The sequence below is a fragment of the Parasteatoda tepidariorum genome, chromosome 9 (assembly GCF_982258835.1).
Source record: "Parasteatoda tepidariorum strain Cologne lab strain chromosome 9, Ptep-v5.0, whole genome shotgun sequence".
Taxonomy (NCBI): domain Eukaryota; kingdom Metazoa; phylum Arthropoda; class Arachnida; order Araneae; family Theridiidae; genus Parasteatoda; species Parasteatoda tepidariorum.
In genome coordinates this window covers 86731749-86754343 of record NC_141763.1, presented here as the reverse complement: position 1 = coordinate 86754343, position 22595 = coordinate 86731749, and the positions used below count along the sequence as shown (strand labels likewise).

Genomic DNA, 22595 nt, shown 5'->3' with positions numbered 1-22595 from the left:
TATACATAATGTAACAAAATTTAGGAAAAACAGGATTATATTGCTACATGGAAGGTTAATGCAATGAATTATTTTTTTAGAATTTGGAATAACTTAGGGAGTTAGAAAGCAAAGAAGGAAATATTAACCAACTACAGGTGTTCTTTATTAAATCATTGTTTTTAGTTTATCTATACACAGTCGGACTTCTATTTAACGAACTTCCATTTTGAGAATTTCTCTACTTTGCGAATTTTTTTGAGGAACCAAGAACATTTTAGGAAATTTCTTCGTAAAATAACTTACAAGTAGCGAAGTTAATTTTCGATTTAACGATTTTTTCTTTCAGTTCCACTTTCCCTATGTCCCACTTCCCTATTTAAAATTACTTTGCTGTTAGAATTTTATACAGCAAATAAATACAGTCAAAGTTTTATGCATTAAATTCAGCTGTTTTGAGTTGCAAATGTATGTAGCATGATAGTGTAACACTGGGTAATGTTTTGCTCTAGTTTTGTTTTCCATGTAGATTTCTTTTATGGCTGAGATTTATAAAATAAATAGTAGATACTAGTTTACAAGCTAAATCTGTATCCATTGCTTTTTTTAATTATGTCTAGTATTTATGAATTTAAAACCTATTTTGTATTGTTTAAGCATTTTAAAAGATTTTCTATTTAACGAACTTTCCATATCACGAACTTATTATCTGGATTTAGCAACATCGTTAAATAGAGGTTTGACTGTACTTTAATAGCTCAAGCTAGTGCGATTTGATTTCCTATATTCTACCTTTATGCAAAGATATAAATTGCTTTCACTGTTAAAAATTTATCAGAAAAAATTGTTTATCAGAAAGAATTTGATTGTTATTTTACCATGTTCAAACGAAGCAGTAAAATAACCGTAAATAAGGAGATAATCAAACTGTTAACAGTGAGAAAAACCGTTCTTTAACTGCTTTCACCTAATACGGTAAAACAACAAGACTTTCATCGCACCAACTAAGCCAACCTAATGATGCCACTTAGTCCCTTACAACTGCGTACATACTATAGGGCTAATGTATCAGTTTCATGAATAACAGAACAGGGGTTCGAGTCTAAGCGTTGATACCACAATAATTGCACCATTTCCTTCAACACATGAAAAGTTTCCGGTGTCTTGCACTCTCCAATGCCCATTACCTAACGAAAAGCCTAACTCTTATATCCAGTTAAATTTCCTTTTTACGGTTTTGAAACCATGCTAGTTGTAATTGGTTAAAAACCGTATAGTTTTGCATTCTTGGTCTTTCAGCTTTACTAATAGTAAGGGGCTATAAAGCCGTGAATATAAAAAATGTTCTTTACCGTAAACTTAACGGTTAAACGGATGGACAGACTGATGCTGGCTATTTTACCATAATTTAAGAATGAAAATTCTAATAGTGTTGGATTTGCAAACAATAACACAATCCCATTTCCTATTATCTTTGATATAGATTTACTTCCTTTTCTAAATGCGATTTAATTCAGTATATATATATATATATATATATATATATATATATATATATATATATATATATATATATATATATATATATATATATATATATATATATATATATATATATATATATATATATATATATATATATATATATATATATATATATATATATATATATATATATATATATATATATATATATATATATATATATATATATATATATATATATATATATATATATATATATATATATAAAAGCTAGCATAACATATGTCCTAGCTTTTAAATTTCTTTTATTACATAAATTTATAATTATTTTTAAATTATTTTTAAACATTCCTAATTTCCTAATCCCGTTCTAATTAAACTACAAATTAATTTTTTATCCATTTACATAAGAAGCAAATATAAATATTTCTATTATTTTCTTTTAACAATAACTGTAACTAATTATGCTTCAATGCCGAGACGAAACGAATAATAAAATCTATTTTTAATCTTACATTCTTTAAGTTGCTTTATTTTTCTCTTACCTCAAAAATGTATCTGTCACAGGATTATATTAAATTCTAACCGTCTTTTTGGTGATTAAATTGTAAGTCTGATTATATTAAATTTAATGTTTGTAACGTGGGGTTAGCTTTATTTTTCGCTGTAATATTTTTTCAATAATTCGCTCATAATGGATCAGTTTGGTGACGGTTTGGAAATCCACATACCATTGGGATTGGAAAATGTTGATTAAAGGATTAAGGTGCTTTTGATGTTCCCTCAGTCCAACGTTTGGATTTTGTTTTAAAAAATTTAAAAAGGAAAATCGATTATGTCAACACTCGTTTTTGCTTTTGAAATCTCATGTTTGCCTAGCTCAAAAAGGTAGAATAGGTTACTCCAGAAGAGTAATTATTAAGAATGGCGCCTTTATGTAGGTTTTTTCAACGTAACTTGAAAAATAAAAGAAACTGTTCGATTTTCGATTTTTTTTTTCTTCATAAAATAAAGACGTGATAATTTTGCGAACCATTATCATTGTTGAAGCCGGTATGAATGTAGTAATAGTAGCGCCACCTACATTAATTAGAAAAGAGTTACTTCCTTGTTGGATTTCATTGCGTTAATGTAAAACAACCAAAGAGCATACACGCACGGTTTTTGCATCTCCGCAGCGCTACCAGCCCACCCGCAAAATAAATTATATACAGTCCATTGTCCAAGTTTGATTTTTATACACCCCGCAAGCTATCGCACAACATCTGGTCCGAACGATCAGGAGGATAAAGATCCAGTATATCGCAAATTTACAATAAAAAACCCGCATTCATTATTGGACTGACCACGCATCGCATCAGAAATAACGCAGCATATCTCCAGCCATCGAATTAGTGAAAGGTAGGCAAATTTTCATCATTTATTTACCGCATAATTTCATTTAATAAATAATGGATAACATAGAGAAATGTAGAAAGAAACGCGCTACAATCAGAACTAGCGATACAAAACTAATAACAAAAGCAGATACTATAATACAAAGTGACACTAAAGAAATAACAGAACTAAATGAAATATTTGAGCAATTAAGTCAAAAGGAGAGTATTTTGACATCATTAAATTCTGAAATTGAAAATTTAATTTCGGTTCCAGCAGAATTCGAAACTGAAATTAGCGCTAGCGAAGAATACAGCGAAAAAATCATTAGTGCTAAGTGCAAAATTAAAAATTGCTTAACGTATTTAGAATCAGTTAATCAAGTGAAATTAACTCCCGCAAGTTTTGTAAACAATAGTGTTAGCATAAAATTACCAGAAATTCCGCTTCCGAAATTTTCGGGTAAATGTGAAGAATGGAGTACTTTCAAATTGCAATTCAATAATGTTATTACATCCAATAATCAGTTGACAAATGCACAAAAACTACACTATTTAAATTCAGCTTTAATCGGAGAAGCTAAAAATCTTATTACATTAGATGATACATTCACTTCATTATACACAGCTTTAGAAGAAAGATACGAAAACAAAAGGTTAATCGTAGAATCTCACGTTAAATCAATATTAGATATTGAAAAATTAACGCATGAGTCGGCTAAAGACTTACGTAATTTAATTGATTGTGTAAAGAAAAATATAAGAGCATTAAAAATTTTGGAGTATAATCGCAATGATCTTTCTGATATTTTTGTTTTAAATATAGTACTTCAAAAATTGGATAGGGAAACTCGAAGGCAGTATGAATTAAATATCAGCTCAAATGATGTTCCTAAATTAGATGATTTATTTTCATTTTTGGAAAAACGAGCTCAAATATTAGAAAATGTTAGCAAAACCACTCCTTTAAGATTTAAGTTAAGTCAAGAGAGAAATCCAAAAACGAAAACATTTCTAATTAATAAAAGTGTAACTCAATCATGCATTTTGTGTAAAATGAATCATCCTATCTTTAAGTGCGATTCTTTTTTGAAATTGAATAGTCATCAGAGAAGTGAGCTGGTATCAAAACATAAATTGTGTTTAAATTGCCTAAGCAGTCAACACAAGTTATTGAATTGCAAATCGAAACATTTATGCTACATATGCCATTCAAAGCATAATACACTACTCCATAAAGAACGCGAAACTATAAACAATTCTGCGGTTTTGGCTTCTTCTTCTCAGGGTCATGATCTCAATCCCGAAGCAGCAGTATTTAATATTCATCAACAAAATAATGAAATTGTTTCTGCTTCTTTATCTTGCATTAATTCGAAAAATAAAACAGGGCTTCTTCCGACTGTTTTAATTTGGGTTTTAAATCCTTTAAATGGATCTTATATGCAATGTAGGGCGATATTAGATTCAGGCAGCATGTCGAATATTTGTACAGCTAATTTCGCTAATAAATTAGGTGTACCTCAAGAAAAAATAAATTATCGGGTTTCGAGTTTGGGCGGAAACGAAACTACAATAAGATCAAAAATACAAGCTACAATTTGTAATGGTAATAGCTCTTTTTTGAAAACTCTTGATTTTTTAGTGGTATCCAAAATTACCGATTTTCTTCCTGTTACATCCTTCAAAGTAGATAAGTTAGAAATTCCGCAACAATTAGCAGATCCTAATTTCGCGGTAACTGGAAGAATAGATATGCTTTTAGGCGCGGAGGTATTTTTCGAAATTATCAAGGCTGGAGATATCCGAGTTGCAAACAGTGATTTGGTGTTTCGCAATACTGTTTTTGGATACATTGCAACTGGAGCAATAAATACCCGCACTCCAGAAATTCACTGCGGTTTCATAACCACTCAAACAGAAGTCAAAGACTGCTTAGAAAAATTCTGGAGAATAGAGGATATAGACTATAAAATGAAAATTCAGAGTGAAGAAGAAAAGTATTGTGAATTACATTTTCAGAATACTTATCGCAGAGATGAGCATGGACGATTCATCGTAGAGATGCCAGTTAAGGACGTTGAGCGTTTAGGAGTGTCCAAAGACTTAGCCGTGCGACGTCTGAATCAACTATGGAAAAGATTATCCAGAAATCAAGAAATGCAAGATTTATACAAATCATTTATGCAGGAGTACTTAGACATGAATCATATGGAAAATTATGATGATAATGAAAGCAATTCCGGTAATCAAATTACCTATTACCTCCCACATCACGGTGTTTATCGTCCAGAGAAGGCAACCACTAAGTTACGTGTTGTGTTCAACGCTTCATCAAGTACCTCAACGGGTGTGAGCTTGAATGATGTCCTTTTGAAGGGGGACGTGGTCGAGGACATTTTCGGAATCATGACTCGATTTCGTAAACATAAATATGCTTTCACGGCAGACATCCAAAAGATGCTTCGACAAATCAAAATAGATCCATCGCAGCTTGATCTTCTAAGAATTGTTTGGAAAGATTCAGAGTACGCAAAACCTGTAACATTCAGACTCAAGACAGTCACTTACGGAACTGCTTGCGCTCCACTTCTCGCAATCAGAACTCTCAAGCAGTTGGCTAAAGATGAATTACGATTTCCACTGGCATCATTAGTTCTTTTGGAAGATATTTATATGGACGATATCGTTTCAGGTGCTCAAAGTTTAGAAGGTGCTCAGAAAGTGCAACAACAGCTGAACGATATTCTAGCAACTTGTGGAATGTCTCTTCATAAGTGGAACTCTAATTCAAGGGAGTTAAGGAACAGTTTACCATTAGGTGACCCAGCAGAGCATGATTTTGCATCAGAAGTTGATGCGAGTGTCAAAACTTTGGGTGTAAGGTGGAATTCAATTGAAGATCAATTTACGTTTAAAGTATCCATCCCAGAATTGACCACCAAATTCACTAAGCGTGAAGTGCTGAGTTTTATAGCAAGACTGTATGACCCATTAGGCCTTTTGCAACCTGTCATCACGAAAGCAAAGATGTTTCTCCAAAAATTGTGGGTACATAAACTGTCGTGTGACGATCCCCTTCCACCACAAATCGCAGGTCAGTGGCTTAATTTTGCATCTTCTATGCAACATATAGAAACTATTCGCATTAATAGATACATTTTAACTGACTTTTTCACGAAAACTGTTTTAATGGGTTACGCTGATGCCTCGGAATTAGCGTATGGAGCTGTGGTTTACATGTATTGCCCAGGCCTAGCTGAATCAAACACTTGCCATATTATTGCAAGCAAATCTCGTGTTGCACCCATTAAAGTAATTTCTATACCACGTTTAGAACTATCAGCTTGCTTACTTCTTTCTCAACTTGTAAGAAAGGTTTATAATTCTCTTAAAATGGACATTGACGAAGTCATTTTGCATACAGACTCAACCATCGCACTTGCATGGATTAAAACGCCAGCCCACCAGCTTAAAACCTTTGTTGGAAACCGAGTCTCCAAGATCCAAACCTTGACTGAGAACTACCAGTGGAGACATATTTCCACTCATAACAATCCCGCAGATCTCATTTCCCGTGGCTTGAATCCTCAAGAACTTTCCTCATCAGACTTGTGGTGGTCGGGTCCGTCTTGGATGAAAAGTGGTGAAATATCGCATTTGGAGGAAATCCCTCTCTCAACAGACGCTCTCAAAGAAGAACGCAAAAAGACATCGTGCTTGATTGAAACAACTCCTATTGACTTTCCGATCATTTACAATGTTTCATCATACGTTAAGTTAAAAAGAATTATAGCTTGGTGTCTCCGCTTCATAATGAACTGTAAATCTCCGAACAATCGCATAAATGGTTATTTAACTAGTAGTGAGATAAAACTAGCTAGAAACGTTTTGGTCAAAATAGTCCAAAAACAAGAATTTCCAAACGAATATCACCAGCTAAAAAATAGCAAACCAATTTCTTCGAGTAGTAAGATTCTCTCCTTGAATCCGTTTTTGGATGAAGAGGGCCTTATCCGTGTTGGCGGTAGGTTAGAAAATACACAATTATCATATGAAAGAAAACATCCTATTCTCCTACCGAAAAAACATCACTTAACTAATCTAATTATAATTCATTATCATGAATCCTTCTTGCATGCTGGAGCACTTTTACTATTATCAGTTATTCGCAAAGAATTTTGGATAGTAAATGCTAGATCAGTTATAAAAAAGCAAATCTGGAAATGCATAAAATGCTTTCGATTAAAAGAAAAAACCGCGACACAAATAATGGCTCAATTACCACCTTCAAGAGTAACGCCTTCTAGAGTATTTTCCATGACTGGTCTGGATTATGCAGGTCCATTTTTTGTGAAACCGCGATCTGGACGTGGAGTTAGATCAATTAAAGTGTACATTTGTATATTTGTGTGTTTCGCGACAAAGGCGGTGCACATCGAAGTTGTTGGAAATTTAACAGCTGAATCCTTTATTGCAGCTCTAAAAAGATTTGTTGCGCGAAGAGGAAAACCAAATGAATTATTTTCAGACTGTGGTTCAAACTTTGTTGCTGCAAATAAGGAAATTAATCGAGTAGTTAAATCTCTTCAAAAAGAAGAATCCATCCATCAGTATTTTGCCGATGAGCAAATTAAATGGCACTTTAACCCACCTTCAGCACCTCACTTTGGAGGAATTTGGGAAGCTGCTGTGAAATCCGCAAAATCGCATTTGAAAAGAACAATAGGTGATCATAAATTGACCCTTGAAGAGTTTTTAACTCTTACTGCACAAATTGAATCCTGCTTGAACTCTCGTCCTTTGTGTCCAGTATCGGACGATCCCGCTGAGCTTTCAGCACTTACCCCAGGACATTTCCCTGTGGGAACCGCTCTTTCCTCTATACCAGAAGAGAACCTTCTAAGCGAAAACATATCCCCATTAAAACGTTGGCAGTTGACTCAAAAACTTTTCCAGAATTTTTGGAAAAGATGGGTTAACGAGTATATTTCCAGCTTACAGCAGCGCCCCAAATGGTTGCGAGAACAGCCTAATTTGAAAATTAACGATTTAGTTCTCATTAAAGAGGACAATATTCCACCTTTGAAGTGGAAATTAGGGCGTATACAAGAAGTTTTTCCTAGTGCTGATGCTAAGGTAAGAGTGGTCAGTGTCAAAACTGAGACTGGAACTTATAAAAGACCCATTCACAAACTGTCAGTTTTACCTATTGACTGATTAACTTTCTTTATTTTATTTTAGACTTTTACTTTTCTTTTGTTTTGTGTTATAGTTATCCGGTTTATACCAAGGAATCTATACATCTGTTTATAATTATATATATTTTAATTTTATGTATGTTGCATTAGTTTTTTATAATTATCTTTTATTAGATGTGTATAGTTTAATTTTGTTTTTTGTCAATTTATGTGCAAATTTTGAAACTATGTTTCAAGGTGGCCCGGTATGTTGAAGCCGGTATGAATGTAGTAATAGTAGCGCCACCTACATTAATTAGAAAAGAGTTACTTCCTTGTTGGATTTCATTGCGTTAATGTAAAACAACCAAAGAGCATACACGCTCGGTTTTTGCATCTCCGCAGCGCTACCAGCGCACCCGCAAAATAAATTATATACAGTCCATTGTCCAAGTTTGATTTTTATACATCCCGCAAGCTATCGCACAACAATCATCATGGCTTAATAAGAGAGTCCTAGATTTATTTTTCAGAGCATAAGTTTTGTTTGAGCTTACGATAATATTATTAGTTATGAAATAACCAGGTCTATTTCCAAGAACAGGAAATCAGTGTGGATATAGGCTTGTAAGCTTAAACTTTCAATGGCATTTAAGGACTGCTTATATGGTCTAAGTTCTAAGATCAAGATTGATTAAAATTGATGGAAATTGTTATGCTTGGAGCTTCGATCATGTTAACAATCAACCTAACCTTTAGATGATAGTAGAGCCTGTTCTAATTTCCATCCAAGTTTTTCCTCCCTGAACCTATGAGTTTCTAAGGTTTCATGACGTCAGTGAGCGGGCATATGATAATTTCATTTCGCTGTCCATTTTCATATATTCTAATTTAAATAAATTAATTTGTTAGGATATATTTGTGTTTTTATGCTCTTGTTTTGTAATTTTGCCATTACGTAGGTATGGTTTTATAATTTTGAATATTACAAATGCGCATGAGCAGATTTTTCATCCGACCAATTTGTGACATTCAATAACTTGATAGTGTTAAAGAATCATTCGAATACTTGGACAAAGAAATTCCTCCGAGTCTTCGAATTTATGAACTTGGATCGTGTAGAAAGCCCTTTTGCGAACAAGTAAGCAAAATAATCATTCTATAACAATAAACCTCGAAATTTGCAACTATAGTAGCATGTTTTATAAATAAAACTTTCTAAACGTATCAGTTATTACTGCGTCGATAAACTAACCAATCTACGATTCACAATGAAGTGTAATAAGCTGTGAATTCTGAAACTGTAATAGCTCTCTGTCTATTGTATCAAATAGCCTGTTTAAATTGCTAACTAGATCGTGACCTGAATATAATTTTCTCTAATTAGATCTTTGCAAAATATATATCCTTTACTTCCATCATTGATAAGTTTAGCAAAATACAAAAGTATCTTTCTCTAATTTTAACATATTCAGAATAATCAACTTCATAGGACAATGTATTGATTGCACTTTACTTCGAAATGGGAAATATCTTACACTATACGTAAATTGTACCATGCTTATGTTTCAACATGGTTACCGTTTGTCAAACATGGGGCATATTCACGTCTCAACAGGGTCACAGTGTGACGAAAGTGTGATATGTTCATCTCAACAGGGTCTCTATTTGACTCAGTTGAAACGTGAATGTGCCACATCTTCGTCACACGGTGACGTCACTGCAACAATTAAATGTCGTGGTCTCATGTTTATGTCTGGATGAAGTCAAACGTAACGTCATCAAAGATGGACATATAGTGCGGCTTTCAGGAGAACTCCTCCAGACACCTGTCTCGCGTCGTGGCGGGTACTATGGTTACGAGGAAAGGTTACTGCGAACAGGGGTGTGGGGTTAATAGTTTTGTCTTAATCTTAGCGGAGGTCATCGTGAGTAAACCAATCGTCACCCTCTTTCCTCCATTTCACACGCATTAGAAATGTGCTCTCGCTTGTTACCATGGCAACAGATATTCAGTCTTTCAGTCTGGAGGAGTTCTCCTCAGAACAGATACTAACATTTTTAGACACACGGATCGGCGTCGCAGAAGATACATATGACGTAATAAATAAGTCTCGGTGACTGTCGCTTTTTGTTGAAATCTGGTAACGGTGTCGTAATGGGGTGGGTATTACCGAACATTTTTAGACCCACGCATGAACGTCGCAAAAGGCGCATATGACTTCATAAATAAGTCGTTCATAAATTAGTCACTTTCATAAATGAGCTGACTATCGCTTTTTGTAGAAATCTGGTAACTGTGTCATCTGGGTATATACTGTAAGTGAATTTTAACTTTGTTGACATTCCACTTGAATCCTCGGGGCTTTACGTTTATTCAACCTGGGAACTATTAGGTGAATCTCTGCGAATTCAATGTGTATATTTTATCTACATTTAAGAGAAATGAGTATTTTTTTAAAAATTTCATCATAAGATTTTGTATACTTAAAAGTGGAAAGTGGTAGAGTTTTTTTCACTCCAGCTTAACTGTCTTTAAGACGCAATTGATTCATGACGCGAAATATATAATATTCACTTAAATAAAAATGAATATTATACATATATAATATGTATTTATATATATTTATATATATTTAAATAAATATATAATATTCATAGTAACCACAGCAATCTTTATGTATCATCATTCGTAACTATATTTGTCAAAGGACTCTAAATAAATGACAGTTTTCTTAGACTTTTACATTTTTATTACTATATTAAATGTTAAATTACAACAAAGTCAAATAAATTTTTACTGTGCCATTCTTTGGTTTACCTTTTGCTTAAAAAATTTTTCAAATTAGAGAAACTTTGAAATTAATGTAATATTCGCTATTTACTAATTGAACTAATTGGTGTTTCTTTTCGTTTTCTCTTTACAACGAATTTTTCTCTTATATAGTGAAAGTCAAAGATAGACGAAAGGTCAATGTTCTCTTAAGGGGGTTCGGTACCTCCTATGTTGACAATGTTAAAATGGCATATTTCGATGTACCTTTTTAAAAAAAGTATCGTAGTTAGAGCTTTGAAATTTTTTTTGTGTATGTAATAGATATTCTAGATTATACTGAAGTGAACTTTTTTTAATTTAGTGAATTAAAAGAAATTTAAAAAAAATAAATTACACAGCATGTCAGAAAATTTTAAAAGCTTCACATTTTCATCCGAAAATTTTGAATTAAAAAAAAATATTAAGTTTCTCTTAAAAAACTGCTCACTTCAGCACAAACTGCAGTACTAAAGGAACTTTTTAAATCAAATATCAAAGTGTTGTGATCAATAGTTTTCAAGAAAAGGTACATCGAAGCAAAAAAAACATAGTTTTGAGTTATTTGCATTTAAAGCGTAAATATTAGACTACCAACAATATTTAAAATTTCTTATTTACTTCTCTTTTACGTAAGTAAACAAAAACGTAATGAAGAATTAAAAAAACGTAAAAATTATGACCTAATAACAGTATAATAAAAGAACAAAACAAAAATAGACTTAACAAATCAAACTAATGTAAATCTCAGTTTTATATTCAAAATTCTCGAAAATCGCATGGAAATAAAGAACAAACAAATAATCCAGTTAAAGTTACAATCAACTAAAGGTATTGTAAAGTTGAAATATTAAAAAAATTTCTAATGACTTGGTAATAGCACATGCAAAAAATAATGGACATTATAATGTTTACGAAATCGTCTGTCAAAAGTGGGCGTGGCATGGGTGTTTTCGGTTTGTTTACATTTTTTAAATTAAGTTTAAGTGCACTTCTACGTGGATTTCAAACAAAAGCAATATATCGTTAGAAAGCTAATAGTTTCTAGTTTAATTATTGATCAAAATCTCAAATTCGATTTTTTGAAGGTTTTTAGGTACTGAACCCCCTTAAGAGAAAGAAAAAGCTTTAAACCACACAATATCTCTTTTTTATGCATTCTTATACACTTAAGTATTTTGTTATTAGTTAAGTATTTTATCCCTAAAGCAAGATTTTTTTTAAATGATCAGAATTTTAATTGAAGTTATACTTCTTATGCGACTTCCAACAAGGTTGCGTTAAACGTTTAACGCTACATTTTTATTGGCCGGGAAATCACGTGGTAGGATCCAGTTTTCCCTCATTCATTTCCATATTGTTTTGGTTCTCACTAGCATAAAAATAATAAAAGTCATAAAAGTATTGTTTTTCTATAAATATTTTTTTAGTTTGATTTGATACACATATAATTTAATAGGATAGTATTTTTTATTTTCAAATTTAGTGGATAACAATTGTAAAAAATGAGTGAAAACAATCCCACGGTCAATGCGACGGATTTAAGGTTATGTCAAGGTACGTCCCTTGTGAATATCAATTGATTGTTAGGTTTTCTCTTTTGAAATTACATCATCACGCATTCACATACATTATTAATACAAATACATTTTCCATGGCGAGACGATGAGGCAATCACAAACACTTCCACTGGTTCAAGAGGTCTACGAGGGAAAAATGCACAATTATTACCGTTATTACAGAGCACGGAAGCAAGCGGAGCAGGAAAAAGAGTCGTTGAATAGAACTAGTGATCCTTCTACGACTGCTGATTCTTCTACAATTAACGTCGCAGGTTACGAAGTTTAACTTCTTCCACGCGGAGGGACTCCACTGTAATAAATAGGAATTTATTGGAGTTTTTTTTGTATCAATACTTTTTAAAGAAGGGTTATTTTTCAATAGATGGCACCACTATGATAAAATTTAAATGCAATCAAAATTATATTTTAGGAGAAATTTTTATTGATCCTTTTAAAATTGTATTTTTGGGGTAAATTGTGGATATAAATTGTATTAACAATTAAGGAGGTTTGGATTATCACTTTTATGGCGTATTAGTGGGGTTGTAGCTGGTTTTTCTTGTGGATCTTTTTTTTTTGTTCTGACGTCCACTGGATGCGGGATGACTGTTGAGCGAGTAAACAGGTCAGTATGGATTATTCCGCCTTGCTGAGAAAAGTATAAGAGGCGTGAAGAGTGGCTGAAAAAGTAGTACGACGGGAGTGCGGATCGTGCCCGATGGAATGTTGAGTTGAAACATCACCGCTGACAGGATCTATCATGGCTGTTAGAAGTATGTTCTGAGTCGGTATCATCGAGAATGAGTTTAGATTTAGCTGGAGTCTCGGAATGAGTTGTTCTAGGCGGAAATGCGGAAAGGTTGATATTTGGAAAGAGTCCCTGGATACCGCGACTAAGTACGCCACATTGATCGGATGAGCTGTTGCCTGGAAGAAAGTTGATCTGAAGCCTCAGAATAGTTGACGGGAAATGATAGACGGAGTGTCGCTAGATTCAAGACGGTTGACAAGAAGTGAGCGTTCCTCGGCAGAAAATCGAGTGTTTCTAAAGAACTGAATGGTGGTCGGAAGGTCGAAGTTCTCCTAGTCCTCAAGTCTAGCTGCAGGCCCGGTGGGCGCTCCAGAAGGTGATCTGCAAGTTCCTTTGTATTTATAAACTCTAATTTCTTACCTTTTTAGTAACTTTTTAGAAGAGCATTTTATTCCGTATTTTAAATTATTTCTATCCGGTGTTAAGATACCTATTTTAAGATGAGCATTGGATATTTATTTTTAATTATCTGTTGTAGGAATATAATGACCTAAAGTTAAATGTTTTTGTAAATTTAGAATGAGCTAGTAATTTTATTTCGTAAATGCCTCGTTTAGTGTGAATTAATTTAATGTTATGCATATGAAATTTAAAAGTGCTTTTTATCGAAAAGTTTTATCTTGAGTATAACCATTTGGAAATTTAAAAGTGTATAAATTGAAATTTTGAGTGCACATGAAGGCATCTGGAAATGATCGGGATTGTGTTTGTTGATAATTTATAGTTATAATAAAATTTACTTTTTATTGTTAAAAGTTTCATGTACTTCATTAGTCAAGTGTCTATTGTTGAACCTGGGTAACCGTTACCAAAATTCAGTTAAAAAATCACAGCCTTGCCAAAGTTTGAAGGGTAACGGTACACCACACACTATTTTGTTTTATTCAATTTCACACTTTGTACATTTTTTTACTTACCTTTGTAATTTAAAGTTAGTTTTTCATCTTAGACAAGTCATAGTTTTTACGAGCAAAGAAAAGAATTAAAAAAAATATAGCATAAAGTTTAACACCCAACATAAAGCCGGCATTGCTGCATACAGGTTTTTAATATAGAAAGAAAGATTATAAAATAATATGTTAATAAAAACAAGTGTACCTCATTAAAGACCCTAAAAATTTTAACGTTAAGTTCTGTACTCAAAACGGCGGCCGTGTCACTGAAGGTTTTTTAACATTGAGAGAAAGATTTGTTTTAATAAAAAGTGTATTTCAGTAAAGATCCAAAAATATTTTTTTATATAAAGTTGAGTACTCAACACAGCGATGGCGCCGCTTACCGTTTTGTAATATAGAAAGAAAAATTATAAACATACTAGTTTAAAAAAAAAAAACACAACAAATGTATTTCATTATAAAAACCTCAATAAAATGTAAGGTAAAGATGAACACCGAATTCAGGGATGGCGTCGCTTACGGTTCTTTGATATAAAAAGAAAGATTTTTAACATAATATTTTAATAAAAACAAATATGTTTCATTTAAGACTTTTGGGGGCGGAGTTAACGACTATGCCAACCTTCATCTATCAAAAGGTACCACGTGATTGAATCAAGTTAGCATGTCTTATATACCAGTGAATTGATGTTTAATTTTCGTAGTGGCAGTTACACCACAATACTCCCACACCAGAATTTTATCAGGAATAGAATTCGATGAACGGATCCCACTAGTTGCTGTACTTGCGAAAGACCGGGAGAGTCGGTTTTTTAAGGTTACTGGGTTTTTGAGTACTTAATGTGAGAGGTGTATTAACTTCACAGTCGTAGTCGTTCCTGTGTTGCCATTAGCAGTCGAGTGTATGCAGACAGACGTTGTGTTTTAATCGAGACTAGACTGAGTATAGTTCGTTCACCAGGAGTTAGCACTTGGTTCCACATCCTCGGACGAAGAGCTCATTTCAGTATTGGAGTGAGAGGAGAATCGTTTCCGCGCTTGAAATTGAGACAACCCTTAATGCACGCCAAACGCAAACAGTGAATTCTTTTTCAGTCTCTTACTTCGCTTTATCATCTGCTATTAAACCTTTCGTTACTCTAGCTAATTAAATATATTGCAGCTAAATGTCTCAGAAAGTACAGACTATTCACTCAAAAGAGAGAAATATCATCAAATTTATGAAAGATTCAGCTGTCACTTAAAAATTGCGAAATAAACTTTTTTGCCATTCCATCGCCAAATAGCAACCTTGTTCAGGATTGTTCACATCCTTCTCCCAAAAATAACGAAATATTATCGTCGGATACCACGTGAGGAAGGCGGAGCCAAGTGCCAAGTCCTGGGGAACGAGCTATAGCAACAGCTTCAGGAGGAGGATTATGTCGCAGACACAAGTGGCAAGTCAACTGTTCAATGTGGAATATCCATCGAAGTGGGCGTTACTGCGTGTGCAAATCACGTCCGGAGGTCACCAAAGTGGCGGAGGTGTTATCGACAATGCCAATCTTCATCTATCAAAAGGTACCTTGTGATTGAATCAACTGCGGAAACTAATAATTGGTGCACCGGAGTACCTGGCCAAAAAGACCACCTACGTAAATTATACGATTACAAACTGAATCAAAGGCCATTGATATTAAAATTATTTGGGTTAGTAAACTTAATGTTAGTAGTTAAATAATATTGTGGAAAAGAAGATAGAACAGGGATAACACAGACAGGTAATAACATAAACAATGAAAGAAAAAAAAGTTATTATTATTTATTATTAATTATTATCTATTTTTTATTTATAATTATTTACAAATAAGGAGTAAGTGATTAGCATTGTTAGTAGTTTGAATTAGTAATTTGAATCAGAATGAGCCGCAGTAATTCCACGAAGGAGTGGGCTAACCCAAGAAGGTGGAAAAGGGTAATGATGATAGAGGAGATGAGGAGCCAGTCAGGGGGATAGAAAAATCAGCAATACGACTCAAACGATGTCTTGGAGATTATTATAGTAGAGGAGAATTGCCTTAGGTCGTCTCCTGCACTTAGGGTCGTCTGGATCGTAGTTAGAGGAAGACCAAATAAGGGGGTTGAAGTGTCCAGTGCTCTTAAGAAAATACTTAAGAGAACTATTTTTGTATAAGTCCAGAAGGCTAGGTGTACAGGTGTCACTACGGATATTTTTATTCCTGAAATACCAGGGTGAATTTGTGATATTGCGGAGGGTTTTGTTATAAGCACTCTGTAAGAGTTTAAGATTTGTCTTTGCAGCCCCCCCGAAGGCGGGTGCTGCATATGTTAATAGGGGGGTGAGAAGCATTTTAAAAATTAGAATCCTGTTATTAGTGCTGAGGGGAGAGTTCTTTTTTAGAATAGGATAAAGTGCACATTTTGCAGCTATGAATTTACTCTTAATGTTTTTAAAATGATATTTGAATGTCAGGGTTTTATCCATAATGACACCTAAGTACGTGGCCTTCGTTTCCCATTTGAAAGAGAAGCTGTTATCAATGATAACATCCTTCTTGTAGGTCCTTTTTCTGGTGAATAGCACCGCTTGAGTTTTGTCGATATTGAGGGCAAGTTTCCAATTTTGGAAGTAGCCAATGATGGTGAGGAGATGGTAAATAATATTCCTGTTGATATCGCTGATATACTTGCTTTGTGTGGCAATGGCTGTGTCGTCAGCGTTCAGCGCAGTCAGAATACCAGGATCTCTAGGGATATCATTAATAAAAATTAAAAATAGGAGGGGTCCTAGTTTGCTCCCCGGGGGAACACCGCTATTAATGGGTCTTAAGGTTGAGAAAAAAGTGTTTTAGTTGACCATGAACTTTCTGTGTGTCAGGTAGGATCGTATAATTAGAATAAGTGGTCTAGGGAAATTGTATTTAATTAATTTATAGATAAGTGCCTCGATCCATACCTTGTCGAAGACTTTAGCCAAATCGAGAAAGACGGCACCTGTGTGTTTGTTGTGTAGCCATCCTTGCTGTATGTATTCAATGAGCCTGATGAGTTGGTGTTGTGTGGAATGTTTAGGGCGAAAGCCAAATTGCTCATCGATAATAATGTGGTTATCATCGCAGAAGTCTCTCATTCTGCACAAGATGATGTCCTCAGCAATTTTGCTCAGAGAGGAGAGTAAACTGATTGGTCGATTGCTGTCTGAGCATGTCTTATATACCAGTGAATTGATGTTTAATTTTCGTAGTGGTAGTTACGCCACAGACTCCTTAAACAATGTAACGTTAAGTCGTACACCCGACACAAGTGTCGCTTACGGATTTTTAACATAGAAAAAAAAGAGATTATAAACATAATAGTTTAATAAAAAACAAGTGCATTTTATTAAATAACCCGAAAATTTAAAGTAAAGTTTAACGCACAACATAGCCCGTTGCTTGCGGTTTTTTTTTAAAAAAGAGAGAAAAAGAACAAACAAAATATTTTAGTTTTTTAAAAAAATCAAGTGTATTTCATTTAAGACTTGTCTACTTCACAATTAGGGTTAATGGAAAAGCTTTACAGTGCAAGGTTTAAAGTTACTTAAATGAAGAAATCATAAGACAAGAATCAATATACTACGTTAAAAAAATACTAAAGACTTGAAATTTATTTAGTTAGACTACATCCTTTCCTCAAAGTTACATTTTATATTGGTTTATCTTAGAAAATAACGTCTTGAAAAATGAATATCATTTCTATTCTTCATTGCACTATTACTTGAAATTCATTTATATCAAAGAAAATAACTTACAAGATGAGTTACGTTTAGTGTTACCGAGAAAACGATTTATCTAATCAAATGATGTAGAACAACTAAATTTATATTCAGTTATTTTCTACATCATTGTTTTCATAAAAGATTTTATTCTTCTATAACGCTTTTCTTTTCTATTTCTAATATTAAAAAAACTTTCATTTTCCAAAAGTCAACCTAAAAAAAAACTAAACATAATATTTTTAAAGGTTCTTAAAAGATTGAAAAATAAATGTTAGGCAAAAGCTCAAATAAAAAAAAATTATGATAAAATTACCTTACTGTCTGGCAACATTTCTGGTTAGAAAAAAACATAATTTTGATTAATCAAACTAAAGTATACGATTTAAATAATTCATGTGGCAATTTTTCCGTTCATATGGTAGCAGTTTACCTGGAGTTCTGATTTTCAAAATTACAGTTCTTATTATCTCGCATTTATTAAAAAATACAAACAAAAACAAAAAAAATTAACGGAATAAATGGTTTTTACGCCTTACTCTAAAGTATCATGATAAAATAACCAAGTTTTAATGCATTTATAAAATTTTATCGCGTATTATAAAACCATATTTTGTTGTTAATTTTACTAAGATCAATACCAAAGCTCTAAGCTAAAAGCTAAGGAGGTCCTTGGTGTTCCCATAGAGCTATAACCTCGTTAAATTTTAACATATTCAGGTAGTTTTACCATACTTCTTTCTCACAATGTTCAAGTTCGCATATTTGACTATGTGTATATATAAAAAAAGCGGCCATGTCGTATGATTATGCGGCATGTAAAAGATCCCTGGAGTGCCTTATTGGCTCTTGGCATTTCCGGCAAAATTAAATTCCTAGTGCACTTTAGCATCCAAATAGAGTCTCGGTGCTGCCATCTAGTGTGGCAGAAGCTAGACGTCCAAATTAACATGACCAACGGTATCTCACCCATTGTGGTGGTCCTGAAAGAGTGGATACCAACTCTGGAGAACGCACTAGGTCTGCTTATCGGCAAAACCTATTGTGCAGCTCATTGGAAATAAAATAAAAATATTTAAAAAAACTGAATTAAATGAGAATAAATTCAGTTAATATTCTCAAATGGCGGCATTTATTTAGAACTTTTCTGATACGAGAGTTTAAAAAAAAATTAAACGTTTATTTTCAGAAGTAAAGAATAGTTTAAATTATTTAATTAAATGTTTCTAAAGCTTGGATATGTTTGTCAAAATTGCAAAATAAGGTTTGAAAAATAATGAATTTAATGCTTTACTTGTAGTTCTCGCCATTAATTCTTTTTTTTTAAATGAAATATGAACTTTGAGTTACAAATCTGAAACGAACATTTTACTATCATGTGATTTTTTGATAAGGCTCTGAATCATTTTATGTCCCCCTTACTCAATTAATTATTGTAATTACTTAATTACTTATCCTTAACTAATCAGTAAATCTGTAAGATATGTTCCAATTGGTAATTCTTAAAAATATAAGATCGTAACATATATCTAATAGTAAGACTGAGACAAAAATCTAGTTCAAATTTATTTCACAGTAAGTTCTTGAGGTACAGGGTGTTCCAAAATTATCTTTACAACTTCAAAAATTCATAACTTCGAACATAAACAAGATATTTATATTCTGTCTTTTGCATGTATTACTGCAACTAATAAAGTTTTTTTTTCAATAGGTTGAAAAGTTATAAGTGAGGATGTGGACACCACAACAGAAAGCTCAATGCGTCTCATGGCCGTATTCGCTCCACATTTTCTGGACTTGTGCTGGGTCGTCCGGCTCCACTTTTATGCAATACTGATCCGGTGCTCATGAAGCTTGTGTGCCATGCACGGATGGAGGGTCTGGATGGTGGGTCTCTGAAGTTCCGTTGAACCTGTGTATCTGATTTCGTCTCTATGAACCATGAGACACATTGAGCTTTCTGTTGTGGTGTCCACATCCTCACTTATAACTTTTCAGCCTATTGAGAAAAAAACTTTATTAGTTGCAGTAATACATGCAAAAGACAGAATATAAATATCTTGTTTATGTTCGAAGTTATGAATTTTAGAAGTTGTAAAGATAATTTTGGAACACCCTGTATATTTATAATTTTGTTTAGTGACAGGAATTTGCATTATTTTTGCGAACATTTTCAAGAAATAACTTTTTTTTTATTTTAAAGATCAACTTTCTGGAATTTATGTTCTCAACTGGACCAATGTTACAACAAAGAAGTTTCAGATATTTAAGGATACAAATAAGAAAATATAATTTCAATTAAATAGTTACTTCCAAAAATACTTAATAAATGGTAGGAATAGATAAATAAATATTTTACTATACTCAAAAGTTTCAAGAAAAGTGACTAAGTATTTGGATGCGTGTCTAAAAAGATAAACTTATGAAACCATGCCATTATTTTAAAAGAAAATTGATTAAAATAAATAATTTAAATTCATTTACCCATTCTTAAAGTGATTTTTCAAATATTTAAGTATTTACTTATGTTTTTACATTTTTGTTTCGAAATTAAATCTTCTTCCGCGTGAAATATTGGATTGCAGGGACACACTCTCAGTTCTCAAAATTCTCACTTTTGAAAATTTAACAATCTTTGAGCTATATTTAGTTAATTATGAGAATTATTCGGTATTGTGACAAAACGTGAACTCTCATATATATGACGAAAATATATTCTCAACTCGATACCTCATCGTAGTGCGATGGGACAGATTGTTAACTAGAATAAAACTAAAAGAAGACTAGACGATCGAAAATAAAGAAACAAAATAAGCTGACAGCGTGGTATAGTGGCCAATGAGTTTCCATCGTACCAGGAAGAACCCGAGTTCGAATTCCAATCGGTTCAGGTATTGGCGAAATTTATCTCACTGTTCTATTTGTCCTTCGAAAACTATTTAGGTGACATTGACTGAGCTGTATGTTGACCACGATAAAGTGATTTTTAGAAGGCTTTCCGACATGTTTTGTTCTCTTTTTTGGAAAAGATATAAAATAACGAAATTCGTTTCCTTGACGAAGTGACGATAGCTATTTCGTTAGTAATTCTAGGAAAAGATTAGACAATCGAAAAGAAGAAACAAAATAAGGTGACTGGGTTGTGTAATGGCATACCATGTAATGGCATGTAATGTGTAATGGCATGGTTGCCGCATACCAGGAAGAACCCGGGTTCGAATCCCGCTTCGGGCATATGTGAAATTTATTTCACAATTCTATTTGTTCTTTTTGTGTTATTACGGTGACATTAACTGAGCAGTATATTGATCACGATTAAGTGATTATTAGAAAAGTTAGATTTTATTTCTCTTTTTAGGAAACAAAATAGATTGACGAAATTCGTTTGCTTGAAGAAATGATGATAGTTAATTCGTCACTTTGACGAAATATTCACTCAGGAAACGGTTTCGTCACAAACTAAGAAAGTTTCGGGAAGATTGAGTATCCATTTTCTGCAGTGTATCAATGTTGATAATTTTTTCATAAGTCTATAGATATTCTAATGACCAACTAAAAACGCATTTTACAATTAATTATATATTTCTGAATAGAAAAGTATTTCGCATAAGTTGTGAATACTATTAAATGAATGCAACAAAGGTATCAGTAAACCTCAAAATTAGCTGTAGTCAACATTATTATTCCCCCAACTAATTTTGGGAAATTCTCTAAAGTATTTAAGCTGCATCACTCATAATTTTCTAATTTCAATTTTGAATATGAAAATGAAATCATTAGATGTACTGAGACAAAAAAAGTACTGTCAAAACCTTGGCCAAAGAATACGCCGAGGTCAAAACTATCAGAATATGGTAGAATTCACCATAGTTGCAGCCTTATGGAAACACCAAAAAGCTCCTTATTTTTCACCAAAGCGCTTTGGTAAGGATATTAACAAAACTAACAATACAATATTGATTTATAATAAGCGATAAAATGTGCTAAATGTGGTTAGTTTTATCATGCTACCTAAGAGCATGTCAGAAAAAATATTTTGGCGGTTAAATTTATTTTTCAGTTTTGCACTTTTTAAAAAATATTTGGTAATAAGAATTATAATTTTGAAAACCAAGATTTCCGGTAAACTTTTATCTTATGAATTAAAAAATTACCAAAAGACTGGTTTAAATACCATTTATTGGGGTTTATATATTCATCAGAATTTGGTTCATTTACCAGAAATAACTTTATTATATGGTTCGGAAATTTTACCAGAATTTTTTTCTCCTCGTCAAAACCTTTAGAAGAATTTATTTTCTTTGCTTGCCTATATAATTTCTTATTATTTTCATTAATATTACATTTTATTATACTTTAAAGCTGAAAACAAATTAACAATATTATACACATTTATATCTCTCTCCCCCCCCACCCCCCGATATATATCTCAAACATTTAAAAAAGCAATTTGAATTGCCGTTTCTTGCTTTTTTTTTTGAAAAAAATCAGAAATACATAATAAAAATGCAAAAAAGTTACATCGACCAACTTCCCAGAAAATAAGTATTAAATGCTTTAGTACCATATATATTTACTAAAAATAACATTAACATATGGTTCGGAATTTTTGCTAGAATTTTTCTTTCCTCGTAAAAATCTTTAGAAGAATTTATTTTATTTTGGTTCACTATATAATTTCTTATTATTTTAATTCCTTTTAGATTTTTTAATTTTTTTTTAGATTTTATTATGCTT

General features: G+C 32.7%; 1 protein-coding gene across 1 annotated transcript; it reads left to right on the top strand.

Moving 5' to 3' along the window:
* Window positions 1-2915: 2915 nt before the first annotated feature.
* Window positions 2916-8060, top strand: LOC147804298 (uncharacterized). The gene is made up of 2 exons (XM_087151504.1): window positions 2916-3570; window positions 4486-8060. Exons 1-2 carry the CDS (start codon window positions 2916-2918, stop codon window positions 8058-8060), a joined length of 4230 nt encoding a protein of 1409 aa, XP_087007630.1.
* Window positions 8061-22595: the final 14535 nt, after the last annotated feature.

What these genes read in the sequence shown, in the direction of transcription:
- LOC147804298 (XM_087151504.1), top strand. Translation starts at nt 2,916, where the DNA reads ATGGATAACATAGAGAAATGTAGAAAGAAACGCGCTACAATCAGAACT. An exon ending in TGAGTCGGCTAAAGACTTAC is followed by an intron (nt 3,571 to 4,485) that starts GTAATTTAATTG and finishes TTGATTTTTTAG; the next exon opens with TGGTATCCAAAATTACCGAT.